This window comes from Myripristis murdjan, chromosome 21 (genome assembly GCF_902150065.1).
Source record: "Myripristis murdjan chromosome 21, fMyrMur1.1, whole genome shotgun sequence".
In the NCBI taxonomy this organism is placed as follows: Eukaryota; Metazoa; Chordata; class Actinopteri; order Holocentriformes; family Holocentridae; genus Myripristis; species Myripristis murdjan.
In genome coordinates this window covers 17,401,074-17,423,508 of record NC_044000.1, presented here as the reverse complement: position 1 = coordinate 17,423,508, position 22,435 = coordinate 17,401,074, and the positions used below count along the sequence as shown (strand labels likewise).

Sequence of the window (22,435 nt, the reverse complement as noted above, 5' to 3'; positions counted from 1 at the left end):
GCACAATGCAGTCTGAAATGTACCGTTCTCCTGGCAACCTCCAAACCCAGACTCGTCCATCAGATTGCCAGATGGAAAAGCGTGATTCATCACTCCAGAGAACGCGTCTCCACTGCTCTAGAGGCCAGTGGCGGCGTGCTTTACACCATTGCATCCGACGCTTTGCATTGCACTTGGTGATGTGTGGCTTGGCTGCAGCTGCTCGGCCACGGAAACCCATTCCATGAAGCTCTCTGCGTACTGTACTTGGGCTAATCTGAAGGTCACATGAAGTTTGTAGCTCTGTAGCAATTGACTGTGCAGAAAGTCGGCGACCTCTTTGCACTATGCGCTTCAGCATCCGCTGACCCCTCTCCGTCACTTTACGTGGCCTACCACTTCGTGGCTGAGTTGCTGTTGTTCCCAAACGCTTCCATTTTGTTATAATAGAGCTGACAGTTGACTGTGGAATATTTAGGAGCGAGGAAATTTCACGACTGGATTTGTTGCACAGGTGGCATCCTATGACAGTTCCACGCTGGAATTCACCGAGCTCCTGAGAGCGGCCCATTCTTTCACAAATGTCTTGTTTCACAGTCTGCATGCCTGAGTGCTTGATTTTATACACCTGTGGCCAGGCCAAGTGATTAGGACACCTGATTCTGATCATTTGAATGGGTGAGCGAATACTTTTGGTAATATAGTGTGTGTATATATATATATATATATATATATATATATATATATATATATATATATAGAGAGAGAGAGAGAGAGAGAGAGAGAGAGAGAGAGAGAGAGAGAGAGAGAAGGAAAAACAATACTGTTTGTGTATAGGTCATGTTAGAGGGGCTCTGGATTTTATGAGAGAGTTAAAAGGTTGTGTGCATTTCACACAATAACATCTATTGTAACTACACTCTAATGATGAACCTCTCAAATGTCCATCAGAGACGTCAAAAGGAAGCAAGAAGAGACAGACAATCTGTTTCAGCACCTAAGCAGAAGAAAAATAAAACATACTGCTTTGCCTTCATCCCCATCTGTTTAACTTTGGCTTTGACTTTCTCTGCCGAGGTGCTCAGTGCAATCTTCTCCAACAAATGGAAATCCTCCACAATGAATTCTTCCTGCTCCTCAAATGGCCCAAGGATCTAACATGGAGCAGATAATGTCATCAGAATAAGAAGTTTACAAGTATTTTCTCGACATGTATTATTTACTACATATGAAGAAGGTGTTAAACCCATTGTGAATGTAGTGCAATCATCCACTTAAAGTCACAGTTTTCAGCGATGCTACCTCTTTTCCCCCCTTCTATTTTGGGAGCAGAGCACTCCCTGCCACTGCAGAACAGGAATGTAAAATGATATTAATTGTTACTGCCATCTCAGGGGCTGGCCTCTTCATCTGTGGCTGTCAGCATCACTGCTGCTGAGACATCAGTCATCAGCTCTGCACATTAATATGCATGCACACACACTCAGTGCACACACTCAGCTCACACACACATATGCCCAAAGCATGTATAAAAAAAAGGTTAACAAACTCCTGCACATGCACGCATCTACACGCGTGCACACACACACAAAACACACAGAGTATGCATAAGAGATGTTATCACATTAACACACATGCATGCTCACACACACACACACACATGCAAGCAGACAGTGTAATTTGTGACACCTGTCACCTTTGAGAAATAGATGTCATGCTGACTTGACAGTTCTAAGGCAGCGCTCTGAAAATGCTAGAAGCAAAATCTTCATAAGTGCAGAAGCTTAGAGGAATATATTGTGTTACTCTACTGTACCAAACAATACCAGAACATTTAACAACTGCTTTACCTCTTTGACACCATAATGCAGTCTGTTCCCAGTTATTTATGCAATAATCCACAGATGATTATGTTGAAGTGACTGTTGGCTGAGCTGCTACATAAGAGGAGAGCTAAAGTCCACTCACCCTGCCGTTGCTGACCACTGCCCTCTGTCCACGACTCAGTTTCAGGACATCTCGACAGAACAGCTGCTGACTGTGGATAAAATCCACCTCTAGCGTGTTGTACTTCTTTTCAAAGGCGTCTTCGTCCATGCCCTGCAGCGGAACAACAAATGTTTGTTTAGGATGTTGGATATATTGACTGTACTGTCGGCTCAGGCATGTCTGAAGACTGTGTGATATATGATCCAATAGACAAGCTCAAGGACACCTCTCCCATTCCAGCCTGTCCAGAACAAAATGTGAGCGACGCATTGACATAAAGTATGATGTATGTGAGGCAAAAAATTACTTGGTTATTCATAAAATCATTGAAGCCCTGCATCAAAGCAATCACTGCAGTTCTCAGACAAAAATATTTCAGCCAGAGGACCAAGCTGTCAAAAATGCATATGTGTGAAAATGAGATTAATCAATTTGTAATTAATCTAACAAACTCTTAATTAACCATTGGCCAGTTTTGTCTATAACAAATCAGGCCAGGGAGTGGGAGGGTTTGTGTAGTCAGGTTATTAGTTTCTCCAACATTTCTCTCCTCAGGAGAACAGGTGAAATACCAATAATGTCAGCACAACTCAGTCAGCAAGTCTGTCTGGCAGCCAATAATAAACTCATATCCCTTGACTCTGTGTCCCAACTCACACAGCCACCTCCTACGAATCATTCCATTGCTATTTCCAGCCCAATTTCTCCCCACTGTTTAAGAGAGGAATAATTGAAGGCCGGTTTGTCGCGGTTAGTCCCAGACACAACCTGTGTTATATCACCGATGCCAGGTGGATCATTGGCTATTTCCTGTCACTAATGAAGGGAGAGATTGGGCGCTCCTGACAGCTTGTTTGCTCATCAGTCCCTGGGATTTTTTTTTTTTTTAAATATACATACACACTGCTGTATGAATGGCTACCACACACTACAGCTTGGACATTCAAGCATGTGTAGAGGAGAATACCAGTGACCGTAGTCTGCTGAGAGCAGGAGAGTGATGGTCAGGCTTCGCTGGACACAAGTGAATCACACAACCATGAACAGTGAGCAGGGGCTTGGCTATTCATCAGATCCTCCCTGGGGACCAGGTATCCACCAACATTTTTTTTATTTTAAAGATTCAGCACGTGGAGCCCACCTTGTGCTGGCCCCTCTGACAGATCAAGTGGAACTGACAGTTGAGTAGGCTGCTTGCCTTGGCATCCACAGGCTGTGGAGCATCAGGCATGCTGTAAATGTATTCTGCTAGGTGATTTTCAAAAGTGGAATGAGAAGATGTCATCAATCACTACTTTCCCTGTCTGTGCACTTAAATCAAGCAAACAGAATCAGACAAGCCTTTGCAAGTGGTTAATAGCATGTTCAAGAAATGCATGACAGAATCTAAAGGCTATACTATGTCTCAAATACAGAACAAATGCAAATATAACTCGGGGAATCACATTTAACTTACAGAATAAAAAAAAATGTCTTTCCATCCCTTACCTGCAACAATAAGTCCTTCATCTTGGTTCCTTGTTTGAGGAGCTGCACGCTCTCCTCTTTCAGGAGTTTTTGCAAAAAGTCAGCCGCAGCCTTATTTTTCTGGGTGAGGAGGGAAGCCCAGATGGCTCTGTACAGCACAGTGTTATCCTCGCTGGGCTTACCGGTGGGGTTAGCTATCACCCCCACACGCACTCCGGGGCTGGCTTTCTGCATGTCCGCGTGCACACACACACACACACACACACACACACACACACACACACACACACACACACACACACACACACACAGAGCACTGATATAATTGACACAATCTTGTACTTCCACAGACTGCAGGTGTCACTGAGAAATAGAATTGGGACAGGAGGCTGTTAATTGCCCTAATGTTACCAGTCAAAGTTTCCTCTATTGTATTTACTCTAACAGGGAGGAATCTTACCTCCTGACAAATAGAAAAAGCCTGCTGCTCTATTATTCCTAATTCATCTGTAGCATGTCAACACTGAATATTTAGTTTTAGTGACATGTACAGATGTTCTGTGTAAGAGCAGACAGGACACAAGACATATTCAGAGAGTCGATGAATTTACTCATAAATGTCCTGAATATCTGTAGCCCTCTCAACTCTCGTGGTCTCATCTGCAGGTATATGAGGCATAGATTCACAACATATAACTCTACTTTATTTATGGCTGTTTCCCTGGGAATAACAACTGCAGCATTAGTGGGAAAGACAGGCCAAGGTGAAATACGTCCCTGATGAATTCAACATTTCTATTCCCTCTCAGACTCGCTGTGGCAACCTATAATTAAAGTCCAGCAGCAAGAAATGCATAGACTACATAAAAGGCTTCATTTACACTGAATGTCAATCCACAAGTTGTAAATTAAGCAGATATCGGAACTTACACATCTTATACATAATAACACAAACAATAACCCAAATGAATGTATGTGAATGTGCACATGCTGACATGCAAACTCTTCCCTTACAAAATCTGAGGTGTGTTCAATAATGCAGTTGATAAGGATGAAAATTGGAGCAGAGAAAGAGTGGCGGTGACTCACCCAATGTTTTAAAGCACTAAGCAACAGCCTTCTTCCTGAATCCTTCTCAAAATCTCCAACTATCCATATGGTCACAGCAGTCATCCCATCTTCATCTAAAGTAAAGCAACAATTATAGCACAACAAATACGTAGTACACAGTGTATCAGTTGAAGCTACAACTTTAATCAGTGTGATGACATTGAGTTTGATTGTCATGCAAGGCCTTGATAACTGATGAAAGCACTGGTGGTGGTCCAAGGGGTTTTAAACAATTTTCACTCTCAATCTCAGTCTGATGCTTAGCTTGCTTTCAGAGTTGCTAATCCTCAAGAGGGGTCTGTACCCTGACCATAAACTGACAGTGAGATGGCACTGAGAAGGTGTTTCAGACAATAGTTTCAGACAATGTGTGTGTGTGTGTGTGTGTGTATTTGAAGGGAAAGACAGAAAGACAGAAAGAGAGAGAGAGAGAGCTGTCCAGGTGTAAAACTCAGTATGTTAGTGAAAAATTGTGCCACCTGTCATGGCTTTATTCCGCCAATTAGTCAGTAAGCCAGTCAGGTAGTCAGTCAGGTAGTCAATACAGCTGGGTGGAAGGCCGTCAGCCTCCTCAGTCTTACTAAGACCCCTACAGTCCAGGCTTGGGCAGTGAAATGCTGGCTCTGATGACCATAGACTGTTGGCCTAAAGCCAATCAGCAAAGCCAGTAATTATCTTGCTGGAAGCACACCCCATCTCCCTTACAGAAGCGCAATTTCACACCTTCACAGATCCACTTCAACAAAGCAGTATAGGATTCATTTATGTTTAGATAGTGCTCACTTTACGGATGTTCCGCAAGCAAATACACCATGGTTGTTCTACTTAAGCTGAGGTACAAATGCTGGAACAAGTTATTTACACTCTTGTTCAAACACATTCAACCACAGTCGCTGCAGTGCTGACATTAGGAGGGTGGCAATCAATCTGCAACGGCCTCAATTGGGAAAACAAGGCATGAAATGATAAGCGACCGCTAACCGTTTTTTGTGAAGTACTTCATTCTCTTAGCCATCACAGCAGTCTTGTCCCTGGAGTCCAGGTAGGAAAACATAGTTGTGTCCTCCCAGTCATCTACAACTGTAAATTATATATACAAAAAACAAAGTTTAAAATAAAGCACACATTAAGACATCAGTATTGGAAATTTTAGGACAAGGGGCCATGAGTCACCTGGAGAAGAAGTGAAGTCCAGGTATTTTCGGTCAGTGCTTAGAATTAGAGGGTTTATCCTGGGAACCACATTAGGTTGGTCCATTAAATAGTCTACAACATCTGTTCCCTCAGTCAGCTGACCCTAGGAGTGAAACAGGGGTGAACACACTGAGTATTCATGTACATTCCTGCAAATCTTGCATGTATGCTGTAAATCTGGAAACTGCAAATATCTGCTAACCAGTAACTCTGGCTGAGAAGATGCTGCATATTAATTTATTAATATGCAGCATCTTGTTTAAATTATTTGCAGTATTATCCTCAGTACTCTTTTAGTCTTTGCTCTGTGCTCATCTATACCCTATATCCTGCTGCTCCAATAGCCCAGTTTCCCCATAATGATCATTAAAATTTTATCCGATCATCTAATCTAATATTGTCGCTGCTGTGTGTTTCTCTACTCCTTCTCAGACATCTGAACTATAATCTAATCTGTACTGTATAGCAGTGGTATAGCCATAGATAATTATGTACACTATGGCCCTGGATGAATCTTTAGAGAAACAGTATTTAACATGTTTCTTTACTCTGTTTATCTAGCTATGTCACTCGTAAGAAGATTTTTTACTGCATAGCGCAGATCAGAAGCTGGCATATCGTACCATAAAAACAGCTCTCTGAAAAACGTTGGTGGTGTCCATGATGCGCTGCAGGATTATGGTTTCTAGCTCATCAGGATCCATCTCTTCTGGGCTGAGAGGGACTCCATTGAACAAAGCCAGAGGAAGGGCACCCAGGCCAGTCTTCCTGTAGAACTGGGCACCAGCCTGGAGCAAACAAATACAGACTGGGTCACTGGTTGCCTGCTTTCTGTGAATCTATTCATTTGAAGTAAATATTCCTAAAGGGAAAATAGAAAATTACTTTATTTTCTTACCTTTCTTTTGTCATCATACTCAGAATCTATTCCGAGAATCCTTTCAGCACTGGCTTTAGGGAATTTTCTCTTCAGGTAAGCAGACACCGTATCAACAGACAGCGTCTCCCCTACGTCTACTTTGTTGTACATCTGCAAGAGGTTGAAAAGATAGATTAGATGTGACCATCATTCTCTTTTAGATCTCTGCCACAGTGGATAGCCTCCACCCCTGTTTTAAAGAGCTGATGCCCGAGGCAAAATCCTTCTCACTCGTCTAGTCCAATAATGTCTTCGACGTGCGTCAACACAAGGCACAATAAAACAAATCACTTCTGAACTTCTAGCATGTATGAGATGGCAAGGATATTCTGAAATTATTCTGTGAGAAGTGCTTTCTAAAACAATCAGATTTACATGCATGATATACTTACTGAGACCATAGACATCAGAGCCTGGGATAAATCGTACTCGTCAGCAATGTAATTCAACAGGCGGTAAAATGCCACCCCGGCATCAGAGAAGCCATCAATCTCATCTTCAGTGTTGACAACAAACACAAATCCAATTCTACAGGAGGAAGGAAAACACAAGTATTCAATTTGCAGGTAAAATGAGAATCACTATCTTGTAAAGAATATAACTACGTGGGGTGGGCCATACAAAGAGGTGTACAACTGTTTGAGTGACCAGTGCAGTACCAACCTCAGAGGAATCTTGTGCTTGTAGAAAAGCTCGGCAAGTTTCACCAGCTCAATGCTGTCTTCTTGTACTGGGTCTAGGAACAGCACCTAACAAAAAAGAGGCAGCCAATGAACCTGGCTCAAATAGCATTTACAAATACTTACTATCCTACACAGGTTCCAGGTGGAGTTTATCAGGTAGAACAATATAGTGAGTGCCAGACAGTTTAGACAGTCTCAGGAAATGCTTAAGCATCCAAAAGTTAAATTAGTATGCTTTTCTGTGGGTGAACTGAGTGCCTGACTGCCTGAAACTATCTGAATTTTCCTCATGAGGCACACCACATAAAAACTTTTAATCCAAAGTCTGGTGGCAGAGTGAGAAGTGTCCAAAATGTTTAGAAAGGTTCAGTAAAGTAAGTCAAATAATTTCACTACAGTCAAATGAACTTTAAGACCGACAAAAATGGCTCCCTTTCACCCCAAAACAAATTTTCTTTAAAACAACTTTTCCTCACTTTTTCTCTCAATCCCAGGACTTACCAAGTTGAAAAAATTGCGTCGAATCTGCCGGATGACCCCAGGAAAGGTGGCTCTGAGAAGCTCCTGTACACCTGTTGGCCAGCTGCGGTACAGCAGGTCATTCTCTATGTCATTCACCCACTGGAAAACACAAGGCAACAAGAGACCTTGAGAAAATTGCAGTCCTCTGTCCTCATTAGAAAATGTCCTTTTCCTTTGCTCTCCTCACTGTAAGGTCAGCATACAGGGTTAGAAATAGAACCACAGAATAGGTGGGATTCAGTGTCTTGCTCAAGGTCACTTCAAGTGGCATGAATGCTTGCTGACACAGGGGCATGAACCGAGGTCCTCATGTTGAAAGACTGTCTGCGTAATCACTAAACCCATCAGCAAACCTAGTGTAAGACACAATTAAAACAATTTCAGGTAGACTTAAGGGTCCTCTCACTGAGAATCATAATATACAGCATATAGTTCACAATACCAATACTTTGGACATGGCTCTGACATTCTGTCCTTACACTCCAGCAAACTTCTATGTGGTGAGACCACTAGATTGCTGATTCTTGTATTTTGAATATATTGCATAGTTAAAACATATGGAAAATTAAAAAAAAAAAAAAAAAAACACTTAAGGGTTCCATAAATACTGTTAACTTCCATTCTCCATTAAGTTCTCTCCAATTATGAGGCACTGATTAAGCATAGCATTTAACAGTTTCTGGGACCTGTAGACATCTTAGTCATTTTGCTTTTGTTTTCATCTTCATTATAAATCCAGGACTTCAAGTAAAACCAACCTCTTCCAACAGTCCTGACTACACACTTTCATCCACAATTGTTGGGTGTTCCGTGCTGGCATTAGTAAATTTCTCGGAGTAAGTGCATCTCCAGCAGCAACTATAGCCTGGAGTTCTTGACACCTGTGATTCATTGCAGTGAAAAGCATAATTGCCTGTAACATCAGGTTATTTGTCAGCAGCACCAAGAAGATAGCACAGAGCAGTAAGGGTCAGTTATTAACAGGGCTATCATTTCTTTCCTAGGTATTAGAAGTAACCTACAAGAACTATGCTAGTAATTGATTTATTCATGGACACTGGGATATTCAGTTGAAGGGCATCAAATGTGCATGTACTTCAAATAAGACTAGAGTACAGCCAACAGCTGAGTCATTCCATGCATGTGAATACAGCATGCAATATACTGTTGCATATCGGTGTTAACAGTGTGGTTGAGAGAAATGCCCTGGCAACTTTCACATCTTTCTCATCTCCCCTTTTCTCAAAAGGGAGAGGAAATGCAAATTGGCATCTCTTGAGCAAGATATCAGTAACCTTGAATCCTTGTTCAATTTTCTGAAACAAAGTTAGAGACCTTAATAGAATAAAATTGGACAACACAAGGTAACTCTAAAGCTGAAGTTTTTCATCAGAAAACACAGCAGAGGTATTATAAAAAAAGGCTTTTGGCTTTCAGTCTAAAACAGTCCAAGCAGCTTTCTTTCACAGATTTGATTAGAAAAGATCAAGGTGAGGCATGCACATTTACATCCCAAATCAACAGCACTTTTACCTCCTTTCATTCTAAACTTTACATGTCAGGGTCCTAAATAAATGAGTCAGCTGCTGACTTTTTTTATCCGTTTGTCAGGCTTATGGTTTAAATGCACTGATAACACTAAAAAGGCTAAAAGATGCACCAGACTCAACATAAAAAAAAAAAATCTCCATATTTAGATAGGTTTCCTCTGGATTTGATACAGATTATTTGGGAACAAATGTGACTGATTAGTAAAATTCTCTGAATCATCCAGTTAAAATTAACACCTTCTGTGGGGATAAAAAAAACAAATGTTCTAGTCATCATCTTGTCTCAATCTGTACTGAGATGTAAAACCTTTTGTTATAGTAGTTTACAAGAGGCTTGAATCATATCTGGCATCATATGAATGACAAGTGGGTTTCATAAAAGGCCAATTGGCAAATGGCAAAAAATGCTGACTGTTGCATACAAATACCATCCCTATATTTCAATCACAGCCAGGTGTAGTCTTCTCTCTAGATGCAGAAAAAGCATTTGATCGTACTGCGAGGGCAGTGATCAAGTGTTTTTGTTTCATCCCTTCCTTAGTAAGTGCTGTATGCTGAAAACTGTGTATAATGATCCCACCACATGGGTGCAAACCAGTCATCCAATAAATCTAAAATTTGGACTGCAAGAGTCTCCCAGATAGGGCTGTCTTCTCTCTCCCAGACTCTAAGCCCTCTCTTTGAAACCTTTATTGCAGGCTTCTGGACAATATCCAAAAAGCTTCTAAATAACTATAAAAGAAACAGACCATTTCATTTCTCTATATGCTGATAACATCCTACTTTTTAGGTCTGACATCTTTACCTCTCTATCCTATATTCAGACTACAATTAACAACTTTGGCTTATTTTATGGCTGCAAGATAAACTGGTCTAAATCCATCATCATGCCTCCTAACCACTCATCCTAACTCGACTCCCTGCCAAATACTTAAATCATCGTGGATGATGCTGTCTCTTGCTCAGTGGTTAAAGAGCAGGTCTTTCATTGATTGTCAGAGAGAATTATAACTTATCCTTGAGCAAAATCCAAAGGGATCTTTCCAGCTAGTTACCAATACATAATATCCTGCATGGTTGTGCTTCAGTTATAAAAATTGATCTACTGCCTTGAATGAACTTATGTTACTTCTCTCCTCATTCTTTTTTTATATGGATAAAGTTTGTATTAAATTCCTCTGTGCTATAAAACACCCACATATTGCTGTATTCACATTATTCACATAAATTCTCAAGTAACCTTGGACACATATTTTTACCTTACTTTGAGCTCTGTAATTGGGCCTTTCAGTTATGGTCAATCAGGATATACAGATGTTGCAGCTGTTGTCCTCAGTTACTCTCTGGACAAAACTTGTAAGTGCATTTATATTCCTAGGATCCAAGACCTAATCTTCTCAGTGACCATTCACAGCATTAATATAAAAGCTTTTGGCCAACTCCTTATCTGCATGGCATACTATTATTTATTATTAAGTTCTCCTAAAACTGTTTCTCCTAAAAAGTTTTCAAGTTGCACCTATCTGGTACAACATTTTTTTTTTTTTTTTAAACTAGGGGATAGCTTGGTGCACTTTTCTCATTTGGAAACAACAAGGCATTAATGTACTGGTTGACATCCATAATGCACAGGGTCCATGCTCTTTTCAAAATTTAAATGTCTTGTTTTCACCTGTCTCCTCTTGGTTCCTCTGGCTCCACCTACACTCTACTCTTAACGCTTATAGGAGTGGAACTCTGATCCACGTTCTCACCCACTGATTTCCATAATGTTATCTGCAAACCCAGCAGGAATAGTTTCTTTGTTGTATAACAGATTAGCGTCACGTAAATAACAAACTGCTTCCTGTTACAGGGCACTTGGTTAGAAATGTATCTAATCTTAATATAACATAGAACTCGGCTTTATTTTGGTGCAACATATATTCATCAGTGAAAAAATCCTGCCCATCAACTCATACATAATATTTAATATTTTTATATATAAAACATAATATATAATATTTATACTGTATGCAGAATATTTTTCTGTGCATAATTCATAGGCATAACTTGAATATATGAGATGATAAATGTAGCCTCTGCTCTTAAACAGAAGTAGTGAACTGCACCTCTGATAAATTAAATAGGGCAACACTATATGTATAAATACCTCACACCGCCCCTTTTCGTTACAAGGAATATTGGATGTGCAGATGTCAGATACAGTCTGCAATAAGGGTATTCAACAATTGTATCGATGGGAAAATAATGAGTATAATTCATGGCGTTGCTTAAGTTCTAGGGAGCTATGGGGATTACTGACTTACTGAATATGTATAAACTGTTCATTTCTACACAATTTATTACCAGTTTTATTTAATTACCCCTCTTGTTTTCCATTCTGATTTTCCCCATTTTACTTCCATTTATTGTGCTTTGTTTTAGTTAGGTATAAATACTTATGTTTTGATTGTATACTCTTTTGGTTCATCTATACAAATCAAATCCTTTGACTACATTAATGATTCTCTGAATGACCTTGAATGGATGTTAACTAACAATCAGTTGGTGATTTGTTATTTTTCAGCGGGGGCGGGGGTGGGGGGTTGCCCAGTGGGAGAATCTAATGCTCCCACACCACCAACCAACACACACACCCATGTACACGTCCCAAAGGACATTGTTGCAGGACACATTAACCATAAATGTTGAGGGAAAAAAAAGTTTATGAGCTTTCAAGGGCACTTTTGCTCCAAGCTCTGTTAATTTCTGACCAGGCCTCAGAAATTGGTCAGAAAATGCCTCGAGCTGCAGCCGCAGTTTCTCCTTCTCCCCTGTCTGCTGTTGTGCTCCTCTACATGTGAGACCTGCATCAGCCACAGCCTGCTTCTGTATGGCTACTTTATATTAGGACTGCGGGATTATCATACAGGCCCAGCCTAATTCTTGATATTTTAATTGCGATTACAATTTCGTCTCAATAGAGCTGCTATTGGACTAAATATACATATTTCCGAAGGCCTATTCTCCTACTGCATGTCAACATTAAGCATTTTAATAATGCTTATTTTTCAAAACACATACCATACACACACCATTTTAACTGTAAACTTTACCTGAAATTAAGTAACTAGCAGCCGAGTACAATGCGGTCAGTGCAGGTTAATACCCTGAGTCACATTACCTGCGCCACTCCCAGGTTACACCAAACATCTAGTAAAAACTATGGGCTGTATCTTTCACACTGCACTACCCGTTGCCACTACCCACTACCCATGAAATTACGCATTTAGGAGCTTCCACTATCCCTAAACGGTATCTTGCGCCCACACTACCCGCTATACATTATGCCGACTCCGTTATTTGCGCCTGGAGGTGTGCCCGTGGGCGTGTTTATGCACTTTCCCTACAATTGCTATTTTGACCACACACGTTAGGGAAAGCGGATAGCGGGTCCGCAGAACCACCCGCTCTCCCATTTGGGCGCAGCTTCAATGCGCGTCCACTTGGACACGTGGACGTGCACATGTGGCTCCACCTCCCCAATTAACTCGCCTACAAAAAGCCACCTTGCTTTAGCCTCAGTTGAACCCCTGAGAAAATGGAAGAGATAGTACTAAATCGCAACTTCCCTCTCTCCATCACGGGTTTCGGTTTGCAGATCTGGGATAGTGCAGCCTGCCTTTGAAAGGCAATGGCACCTGGGACACTGATTGGTTTAACTGGCGTAACGCCAAAACCACGCCTATGCATAATATAACGGGTAGCGCAAGTGTTTTAGGGATAACGGCAGGTGTGCAAGATAGCAACTTTTGTGGGGGAACGCCTCTTACACAATGCTAAATCCCCAAATAACGGGTTTAGGGACTCTGACGCAAGACAGCACCCTATATCTGTAGTCATATCTCCCCTAAAATATTTTGTTATAGAGATGGCTTGGACCGGGGTGTATTTTCAGCAACACAGATGCTACTGAATGATCATAGAAATATTAAATTATTATTATAGGAATACTACAGGCAGCAGTGTGTCTCTATGATCCTCTTGCTCTTCTGCGACTACACATAGTCACTTTGATCATGAAGGTAACACTACTCTACAGTGTATATAGGCTACAATATAGCATAGAACTGACTATTTATAGTGTGTAGTTTAGAGATTATTACAAATCCAAGAAAAACTGACAGAAAGGTGGGTCTGAGAAAAAGGTGCAAATACAAATCTGTCTATTACTTCAGCACCACAGGCTGCTGATATTTCAGAGCCATGGTCGGGCCCATAGATTCTAACTTGCACAAACCTCAGTCAGATAAAGGATAAATGAATCAGACAGAGGAGACTACCATATTCTACTAAAGGAAATTGAATCAGGTCATCTGGACTTAGTTATATGGATACTCACTCCAATAAATAATTGTTTTAAAAACCCTAGTATACCCTAGTTATGATGAGCACCATATAGCACTGCTCTTTAACATCAGAGAAAGCTGTGAGATTCAGCTTTGAAAGACATAGAGCCAAAGTCAGAGTAAATGATCCATTGCTGACTAAACGGCACTAACACTGCCCTTTCTGTCAGGAGCTCTCAAACTTCCGTCGGATATAAAAGTGTGTATCTCTCGCACACTAATCATTCTCTCTCTCTCTCTCTCTCTCTCTCTCTCTCTCTCCTCTCTCTCTCTCTCTCTCTCTCTCTCTCTCTCTCTCTCCTCTCTCTCTCTCTCTCTCTCTCTCTCTCTCTCTCTCTCTCTCTCTCTCTCTCCTCTCTCTCTCTCTCTCTCTCTCTCTCTCTCTCTCTCTCTCTCTCTCTCTCTCTCTCTCTCACATTCACGCACTCTCTAGAAGGGAGGACACAGGTTTGAATGACAGCTGGCACACTTTGTTGAATGTGTATTACACTCCAGACTTAATATATCGCTTTCATTTGTTTGGCATTTTTTTCCCTGAGTATCCTGAATATTAAAATGGCCGGGGGGGTGCAAAATGAAAGTTTGCAAGTTTTTAATTTGATAGCTTTCCTTGGCTAACTTCCCAGTTTGTAATTGAGGTTTCTGGCAGACTCAGGACTGTTGCAATAGCCTGATGACTGATCCACTAATCTACACCCCGGTGTGAGTACTCAAAACAAAACACCTGCAATGCTGATCTGGGCCAGGAGAATAAAGCATCCATTCTGCTGGGCAGAACTTGGCACAGTCTCTCACCATTATAGCTGGATTTCTGATATCTAAAGCATAGCTGTCTTCCACATGGTTCACAGGCAGCCTCAGCAGCGTGCCCTGATGTTCTCCTTTTATGCCGAGGTTGTGAAGACCCTCCAAGACCCTGGCTTCTCCTCTGATAATGTCCAAAATGCTGTCAAAGCAAAATTACAAGTTAGTTTTCATCCACACAAGCAGGGGCAGTGGCTATGTGCTGCTGGGAACTCTGATCATGTTTCAAGAGGATCATTGAGCCATGGCCAGCGCTGAGGCTTCTTATGGAGAGAGAAGGCAGACTGCTGTTCCCTCCTGCTGGGATCCTACCTGAAAGGGTTGTGAATGTCCAGATCAATGTGCAGCCCGTTGATGAAGAGCGCTCCGTCTCCCGGGTGAACTCCTATGGTCTCACTGAGTCGCTGAAAGAACAAACTCAGGGCAGTTAGTCCAATGCCAAAACCCCCACAAGACTGAGTCCATCCCTGGTTTCTGATCTTACAATAAGATATGAAGAGACTGCAGCAGAAAGCAGAAAAGATATACAGCATACAGACACTAAAGCAGAAAAGCAAGAATAAAATGTCATGATTGATGTGGTTATGTTATAATTTATTTCAGACACAGATTAGAAACATGTTCTATTAAATGATACTCATGCAATAGCTGGAGATGCTATCAAACAGTGCAAGAAGTGGACGACTTCCTGCTCTATCTTATGGGATGCCGCTTACGATATCACACCTTTTGGTTCTCCTCAATTTCTTTTCTCATTTCCTGCTTTACGGCCACTCTTGTCAGTGATCTGTGGGAACAGTAAAACATGTACAGTCACCATCAGCTTTTTCCACATCCCCAGCCAGCAGTAAAACCCAGGTTTTAATCTCCAAAAATCTGTGGGCCCTCAAGATGGTATGTGTGCAGTAAACACTCCAACTCTTACTCAGCACGTTTGGGTGTTCTTATACGATGTCTGGGCCCAAAACAAGCAAACATTAAAAAGAGCTGATTAAATCTATGAACTATTGGATGTATTTATCGGGACCTAATAATAGTAGAAAAATAAATGCCATCACCTTATGGGTGGAAAATAAATTACTTATTTTGATCTAGAAATATAATACGTACACTCAGACAAATGGGTTTGTAAATGGTGCCTTTCAGGTATGCTTGGATGGGAGCAGGTATTGTGCCTGGACTTATTGTTCACCTCAGAATGAACAATGTTCCAGAAAGGTTGATTTTTTGGTGTTTCATACTTCCTTTGCATCTGAGTGGTTAATGCATTTTAGTATGCCTAGTTGAAGCTTTTAGGGCCAAACGTAGTAGCCAGTCAGACACAAACTTAGAATCAAATGATTTTTTCATTCTTTGTATCTTGACTTGCTTACCTGGCTTTGCTTGGAAAGTTCTGACTGAGGTCTCGCAGGAGCTTCAGACCATCATACTTTGGCATGCTCATGATTCTCGCAGCGGCCTGGAAACTAAGATCTGTTGAGAAAGTAATGAAATCATTAACATTTATAGATCTACAAATGGACAACGCGTCTAGACAAAAATAAATCCATACACGGAAATCAAAATCAAAAACATGAACTTGACTTTGTGATTACCGGCTGTTACATGATTAATTGCTAGTAGAGGTCTTAAATCTATTCATTTGCACTCCACGTCATATTCAAAGTAGCCATACAAGGCTGACAGCATCTAAAGCATTATAACAGCAAAGCATCTTTATCTTTGGTTACATTACTGCTTTGCTGAGCTCAAACCAAAAACAAAATTCAGGTTTGCATTTCATTCAGTGATGCTAAAGTTTGGTTTTGTTTGATTTTATGTCACTCGGTCACACTAAGGCAGAGAGTTTTTTTCCTCATTGTTCTTACAGCCAGGTGCTGTGTTGATTGATTGAATATTGATTTACAGTTTTGTTGTAAATTACAAAGAGTAATTCTGTCCAGTAAAGGACACACTCTTAAATTAGAGATCAGTACCTTGCAGTTCCCACACTTTAAGAGGGGCCAAGTCATTGGTGCTCTCCAGCAGATGTTTGCGGAGTTCCCCAAGCTGCTCCTGGAGTTCAGGGTGAGATTTCCTCAAGAAAGGAAAAAGGAAAAGAGGAGATATAGCTCTTTGCAGTGACAAGTCCGACATGTTTTTAATCAAGTCACACAAAGTGCAGAGAGAGCACAGTAAGCCTCCCGTGACAACAGTAATGACAAAAGGTAAAAGTTGCAGAAAAAATCTTTACAAAAACACTTTACAGTTTAGCAACTTACTTTAATGTTCCGAACAGGAATCCTTGGACTTCATCATTATCATCATCCTCAGCATTCACAGCAATCTTTGAATCTGCAGAGTAAAGCGTGGTGTTTTAATATCTTGCACATAGCAGATATACAGTACAGAATGGACTATCAACCACCAACTGACCTTTCACTTTGGTGTCATCCACAGCTTTGTATTCAGTGCTTTTTATAGCCAGCTCAACACCGTATCCAGATAAAAGCATCTTCTGAGGCTTTGGATTCTACAGGAGTAATTAACAAAACAGTGATTTTAAAGGTAACTTGAGCATTTTTTTTTTCCGCTACATCATTTCCAAATGATTTGCAATAATAACAAACACTACATTTTATAGCCATCCCATGGAAGATGCTGTCAATCTATGTTTTCATTATTTTTATGCCCCCTTGTGATATTTAAGTTATCTGTTTACCAGAAGGGATATTTCATATTTAGTGAAAAATAATGCTTGAGAATTTCCACATTGTATCATCTGAAAAGGTGAAGCAGTTCACAGATTGTTATGGCTACTATCTAACAGGCGCTTGTTTTGTTGTTTTGTTTCTAGTAACAACGCAATGTTCCACTACAAATTTTCACAGCAACAAGTTCATATCAGTAAGACAATATTATCATCACATCCTGGAAATTAAATAACCTTAAATGTAACTAACATCAACAGTCAGCAAAGCCTAAAAAAAAATTAAAACTTTCAAAACGTAATGCCAGTGGGAGGAAAAGCATGTGGATAGCAACAAGTGGCAGCATATTTGCTGACATTCAACCTTGACACTAATGTCCCGTGGATTCAAAGCACTGCCTTGGTGTTTCACAGACACGATCAGAAGCCTTTCACACCTACGCTCTGCTTTTCTTCATGGAACATCTCTGAAAAGAGCCTGTTAGCTCTGCAAACTGAGTCAATGCATCTGTTTCTCAGTCAGATGCTGAATTCTCTTCAGGAATCTTTTTTTTCTTTTCTTGAACAATGGCTGCTAATGCAATCCCTCTGGTCCACCATTCTGATGACCTCTGCTTTTGCCAACATTGCAGCTGAGAAAGATAACACTTCTAGCATCCAAAAGAAGATGAGGTGATACAATGGTGCACATTTTTCATTTAATTCTTTCAACTTTAAACTCAAGTAATGATTTATACTACCATATCCAAATATGCACACACTAGCTCTATTATGATAGCTTGTTTACAAACCCCTGATAAACGGAAAGACCATAAGACACAAAGGGAGCTAAGGGTCGGGAACGGAAATGCACTGAGAAAAAATGCGTCCCTTGTTCAGCACCAGTATACAAGCAGGAGACTCAAGTGCTACTTAAATCTAAATAGTGTGCTTCTACATGAAAAACAAGGCCTAAGCACAGGAGAACTGAAGTAGGAGAGACCTCATTTATTGACAGGTGGACCAAACCATGTCATTCATAAAAGAGTGTTTGTTCAGAGGACCTTCACTTTAAGGAGGCTGTAAAGCTTTGCTACTCACCGCTACAAAATGACGCAGTACATATATAAGTGTGCCCTCTTCAGCTTTCTCAGAAAGCACCTTATGAAAGGAGGTGAACTTTTTGGTTCCAATCTCAGCATAGAGGATCACAATTGGTACATCAGTCTTATTCAGACCTGGATATCTGTGATCGTTCTTGTATAAATAGGGTTTTGGCCTGAAAAGATTTAGAGAGGTTGTTAAATATTTTTTTAAAAAAAACTGTTTGCTTTAACAACATCATATGTCCATCGGAAGCAAAAAGCAATTATAAGAACTGCCAATATGGTCAATTAATTAAATGGAAACAGCAACAGAATTAGTTGTTATAATTTTCATTTGGTTTTGTTTTACTGATTCAGTTTAGCTTCATAGGAGATTGCAGTGCAATTTTGGGTTACCTGCCTGCAGCTGCCTTCAGGAGTTTCTTGATGTCCTTGGTACTGCAGCCATGTTGACCATGGACAGAGACAAAAGCAGGGCAAGCCTGAGGCGGTGGTTCATCACTGGCAATCTGTTAAGAGCAGCAAGGAGAGAAATGCTCTTAGTGCACTGGCCAGAGCACTGCACTAACATAGACAGGGTCAGGTGTTTCTGTTCTCCCAGGGTTACCCAGATTAAAAAGTACACAATGACAGCAATGTGCAGCCATTTCAATAAAAGCTCCAACAAATGGTATACGGTATCATTGCAAAGAGCAATATTATGCCCTAAAGTCACAATGAAATGATAAGTTGACTTTTCAACTTGTTAGCAAATTCACCTCTTCTAAAGAATATACCAAATTTAAATTTTTTTTTGTATTTTCAAATCAAAATCCCATTACTCCTTCTTCCTGTAAAAGTGCATCACCAATGGTGACACTGTGAGGAACTAGTGGGCATGGATGCAAATTTCACCCAATAAAAGCATCACATTTTTTAAGAATCACATCCCTCACATAAAATAAAACTGCCTTTCTCCAGAGAACTTCCCCAGGGGAGACAACAATCACTGACTGAAAATATGTAACGACGTCTGCTCAACAAACAGCTTTTTTTAAGAAAATGGTTTTTGACATAATAAATTTACCTTGTTACCGCTCATGCAAAACATGTTCATCATTACATGATCATTTCAGAGAGCCATGATGAGCCTGTTTAGAAAAAAAGACATTCTTTTGCGAGAGAGCAGAGCTGAGTCTGAATTCGCTGCCCACAGAGGAATTCGATATACATATAAAGGACTGATATGATTGGCCCAAACGGGTGCATGCAGTCCAGCCGGCCGTTACACTGTTGTCAATGTTAACATCCACAAGTCTCCCATCTCCTTCCAATTGAAAATCTCTGCTTTCCCTCCTTGACTCATCACCTACAGGTTTACACATTTGTTAAGCCCCACTCCAACCTCATGTTTCAACAGCAAATACATCAAATTAAGGAAGCAAGAAGCTCTCAAAATGCCATTTTGCCTCTTTTAAATGAACCTAATCTCCAATTTCAGATTGATTTCTTCTCAATATTCAAAATGTGTTGTCTCTGTTTATGAGAAACAACACAATTTGTGTGTGAAACTGAAACCACTTCACTTTCACAGTGAACTGGAGAGGGCTCCGCCCAAGTGATTTGACCATGCAATACATTGCACCTCAGAGGTGTGAAACACTGTGTGTGAAAGTCAGCTCTTAACCGGCGTCATTCTGTGTCTGCAGCATCCACTGCAATGAACACAGATTGTAAACACATGTACTTTAAATGATGTTGGTAAGATGACAATAGATTCATCCCAGAACACAAAGAACAGTGTGAAGAGCTTCCTATAGGCGGTGGATCTGAATCTGAATTTCATAATAGAGGTTCCAATACATTTTCCATTTCAAGACTCCAGACATTTCCAGACCTACACTTCCAGACATCTCAGTGGATTTTTTTTTTTTTGTCAGACTGGTGGTGGCTTCATCAACTTGTTGTCCTCGCATTGGTGGGTTTGGCAAAACAGGATGAGACACCGGGTGCTGGCGATGTGTTCACAAGATCAACCATACTTCCATATGACCAGTGATGGCTGCCTCACCCATGTTACAGATGTCACATGATTTCATACACACTTTGCACCATGCTATTGTCTCTGTTTTTGAGTCTTTCGCCAACCATGTTTTATATTTTGGACAGTTAAGCCATTTCTCAGAAAACTTTCATTTACCCATGAGCAGTAAGTACCACAGTTGACCTGTGCGCCATGATATGGACAGGTGTTTGACCAACTCTGCGCCCCCCCACCCCCATCCCCACCCACACACACACAGACACAGACACACATACACACACACACACACACACACACGCACACGCACACGAACACACACATACGCACGCACACACACACACACGCACACACACGCACACACACGCGCACACACGCGCACACACGCGCACACACACACACACACACACACACACACACACACGCACACACACACACACACAGTGGAAAACATATTCATCTGTCTGCTCCAAATGTCAACAAAATTAAATTAAACTACTTGTATGGCTTAATATTGCAATGTCTGATTTATGCTGAAGACCTGGAAAAGATCAAAATTATTTCCCATACTTGCTCATAATTTTCTAGATAGAGTAGGAACACTGACAACATTCCCAAGGTTGTGTGCATGAAGAGGTTATAAGCAGCATCAAACAAAAGATGCTTGTGGTAAGACTGATACATTTTGAAAATCAATAAGACTGCTTGGCTCTGATACACTGACAGGTTCTCTTTGTTAGGGCAGGTAGATGAACAATTAGAAAAACATTTTTTTTTTTCCAAGTCTTGCCTTTGTGGTAAAAGACATGAAAAGTGGAAGCAACCAAGGACAAGGGTATACCAAGGCACTCTGTCTTCAAATAAAAGAAAAAAGGCTTTATCCTTGAGCAAAGGCATTAAATACTGAGGAGCATTTTATTCTAAGACCAATACATTCATTTGACTACCCAGCTGGTGAATGTTTTTGCCACCCTGGACGTCTGCTTTAAGGCATTAGCCTCTTTCCCCTCCCTACAGAGAGCATCTAGATCCTCGTCAGTGACTTCAATAAACTGTCTGTTTGGGCTACATTTAAGTGGGAGGCTGGCCATCAATTTTAAATTCATTTTCAACTGCTATATCAAAAGGTTGTTTTTTTCATAAGCTATCGACTTACTGAATCAATGTAATTTATTGCTACTACTCTTAGCCTTGGGAACTGTTGCTGTGTGTGTTACTGTGGTCAACTGTTGTTTTGCATCAGGGATCAAACGTAAACAAGGCAGCGTATACATGCACACAAATGTGACCAGAGTGCCGTTACCGAGAGACACTGGCACCCATCAGAATGCCTCTGAGCCTGTCAAAATGAGAGACTGGAAGTGACTGTGGTATAATAGGGGGCGCCATACATACCTGCTGTGATGCAAAGACAGCCGGTGAGTAGGCTCGCAAGGACAGTGCAAATTTGAGAAGACTGAGCTGAAGATCTGAGAGGAACTGCGCAGCCTTCTTCAGAATCAGGTTGTAGTATGAACGCACAGACTCTGTGAGATATCAACAAGGATAATATTATGGTGTTTTAGCAGTGCAAAATTTGTTGTGCAAGGTGATTTAGAGTCAGCTATGACCTAAGTGAATGGCTCTGAAAACAAACATACCTCCACTCTTGTATACAGTGAGCTCTTTCACAGTGTCCACAAACTGCCAGAACTTGTCATTCCCATCTTCTCCAATAAACTCACTACGCAGGAGAAATAGAAATTGTAAAAAGTAAGGAAAATATAGAAACAACAGAATGCTGTAAAATCACATTACACAAATTAGTCATTAACTGGTAACTCTTTTCTAACTTAGCAGATGAGATGAGCGCTATGACCACATATTCGTCTTATTTATGCTTACAACCATCTGGGTTTCATAGTTTCAGTTTCCATCTGTGCTTAGTATTATATGATGTGTGTCATACAATAAAATATCTTTCAATTTGATACATTTTATTTGTCAGGACAAAAATATAAAATAAAAACTTGTCCATGTATACTGCATATGGC

The 22,435-nt window shown here is 40.7% G+C and overlaps 1 protein-coding gene across 2 annotated transcripts in view; it reads right to left on the bottom strand.

The window, feature by feature from the left end:
* uggt2 (UDP-glucose glycoprotein glucosyltransferase 2) overlaps positions 1-22,435 on the bottom strand; it is a 42,980-nt gene that overhangs the window by 19,417 nt on the left and 1,128 nt on the right. For both annotated transcript variants that reach the window (XM_030080969.1, XM_030080968.1), the window contains exons 3-24: positions 22,043-22,125; positions 21,798-21,928; positions 18,779-18,891; positions 18,378-18,555; positions 17,024-17,120; positions 16,870-16,942; positions 16,585-16,685; positions 15,982-16,081; positions 15,335-15,395; positions 14,921-15,012; positions 14,600-14,750; positions 7,843-7,962; positions 7,322-7,407; positions 7,051-7,186; positions 6,638-6,769; positions 6,363-6,527; positions 5,719-5,842; positions 5,527-5,625; positions 4,525-4,619; positions 3,457-3,663; positions 1,948-2,079; positions 1,003-1,133 (exon numbers count right to left, since the gene is read on the bottom strand). In XM_030080969.1, coding sequence (XP_029936829.1) covers positions 1,003-1,133; positions 1,948-2,079; positions 3,457-3,663; positions 4,525-4,619; positions 5,527-5,625; positions 5,719-5,842; positions 6,363-6,527; positions 6,638-6,769; positions 7,051-7,186; positions 7,322-7,407; positions 7,843-7,962; positions 14,600-14,750; positions 14,921-15,012; positions 15,335-15,395; positions 15,982-16,081; positions 16,585-16,685; positions 16,870-16,942; positions 17,024-17,120; positions 18,378-18,555; positions 18,779-18,891; positions 21,798-21,928; positions 22,043-22,125 — 2,607 coding nt within the window. The remainder of the gene's footprint in view (positions 1-1,002; positions 1,134-1,947; positions 2,080-3,456; positions 3,664-4,524; positions 4,620-5,526; positions 5,626-5,718; positions 5,843-6,362; positions 6,528-6,637; positions 6,770-7,050; positions 7,187-7,321; positions 7,408-7,842; positions 7,963-14,599; positions 14,751-14,920; positions 15,013-15,334; positions 15,396-15,981; positions 16,082-16,584; positions 16,686-16,869; positions 16,943-17,023; positions 17,121-18,377; positions 18,556-18,778; positions 18,892-21,797; positions 21,929-22,042; positions 22,126-22,435) is intronic.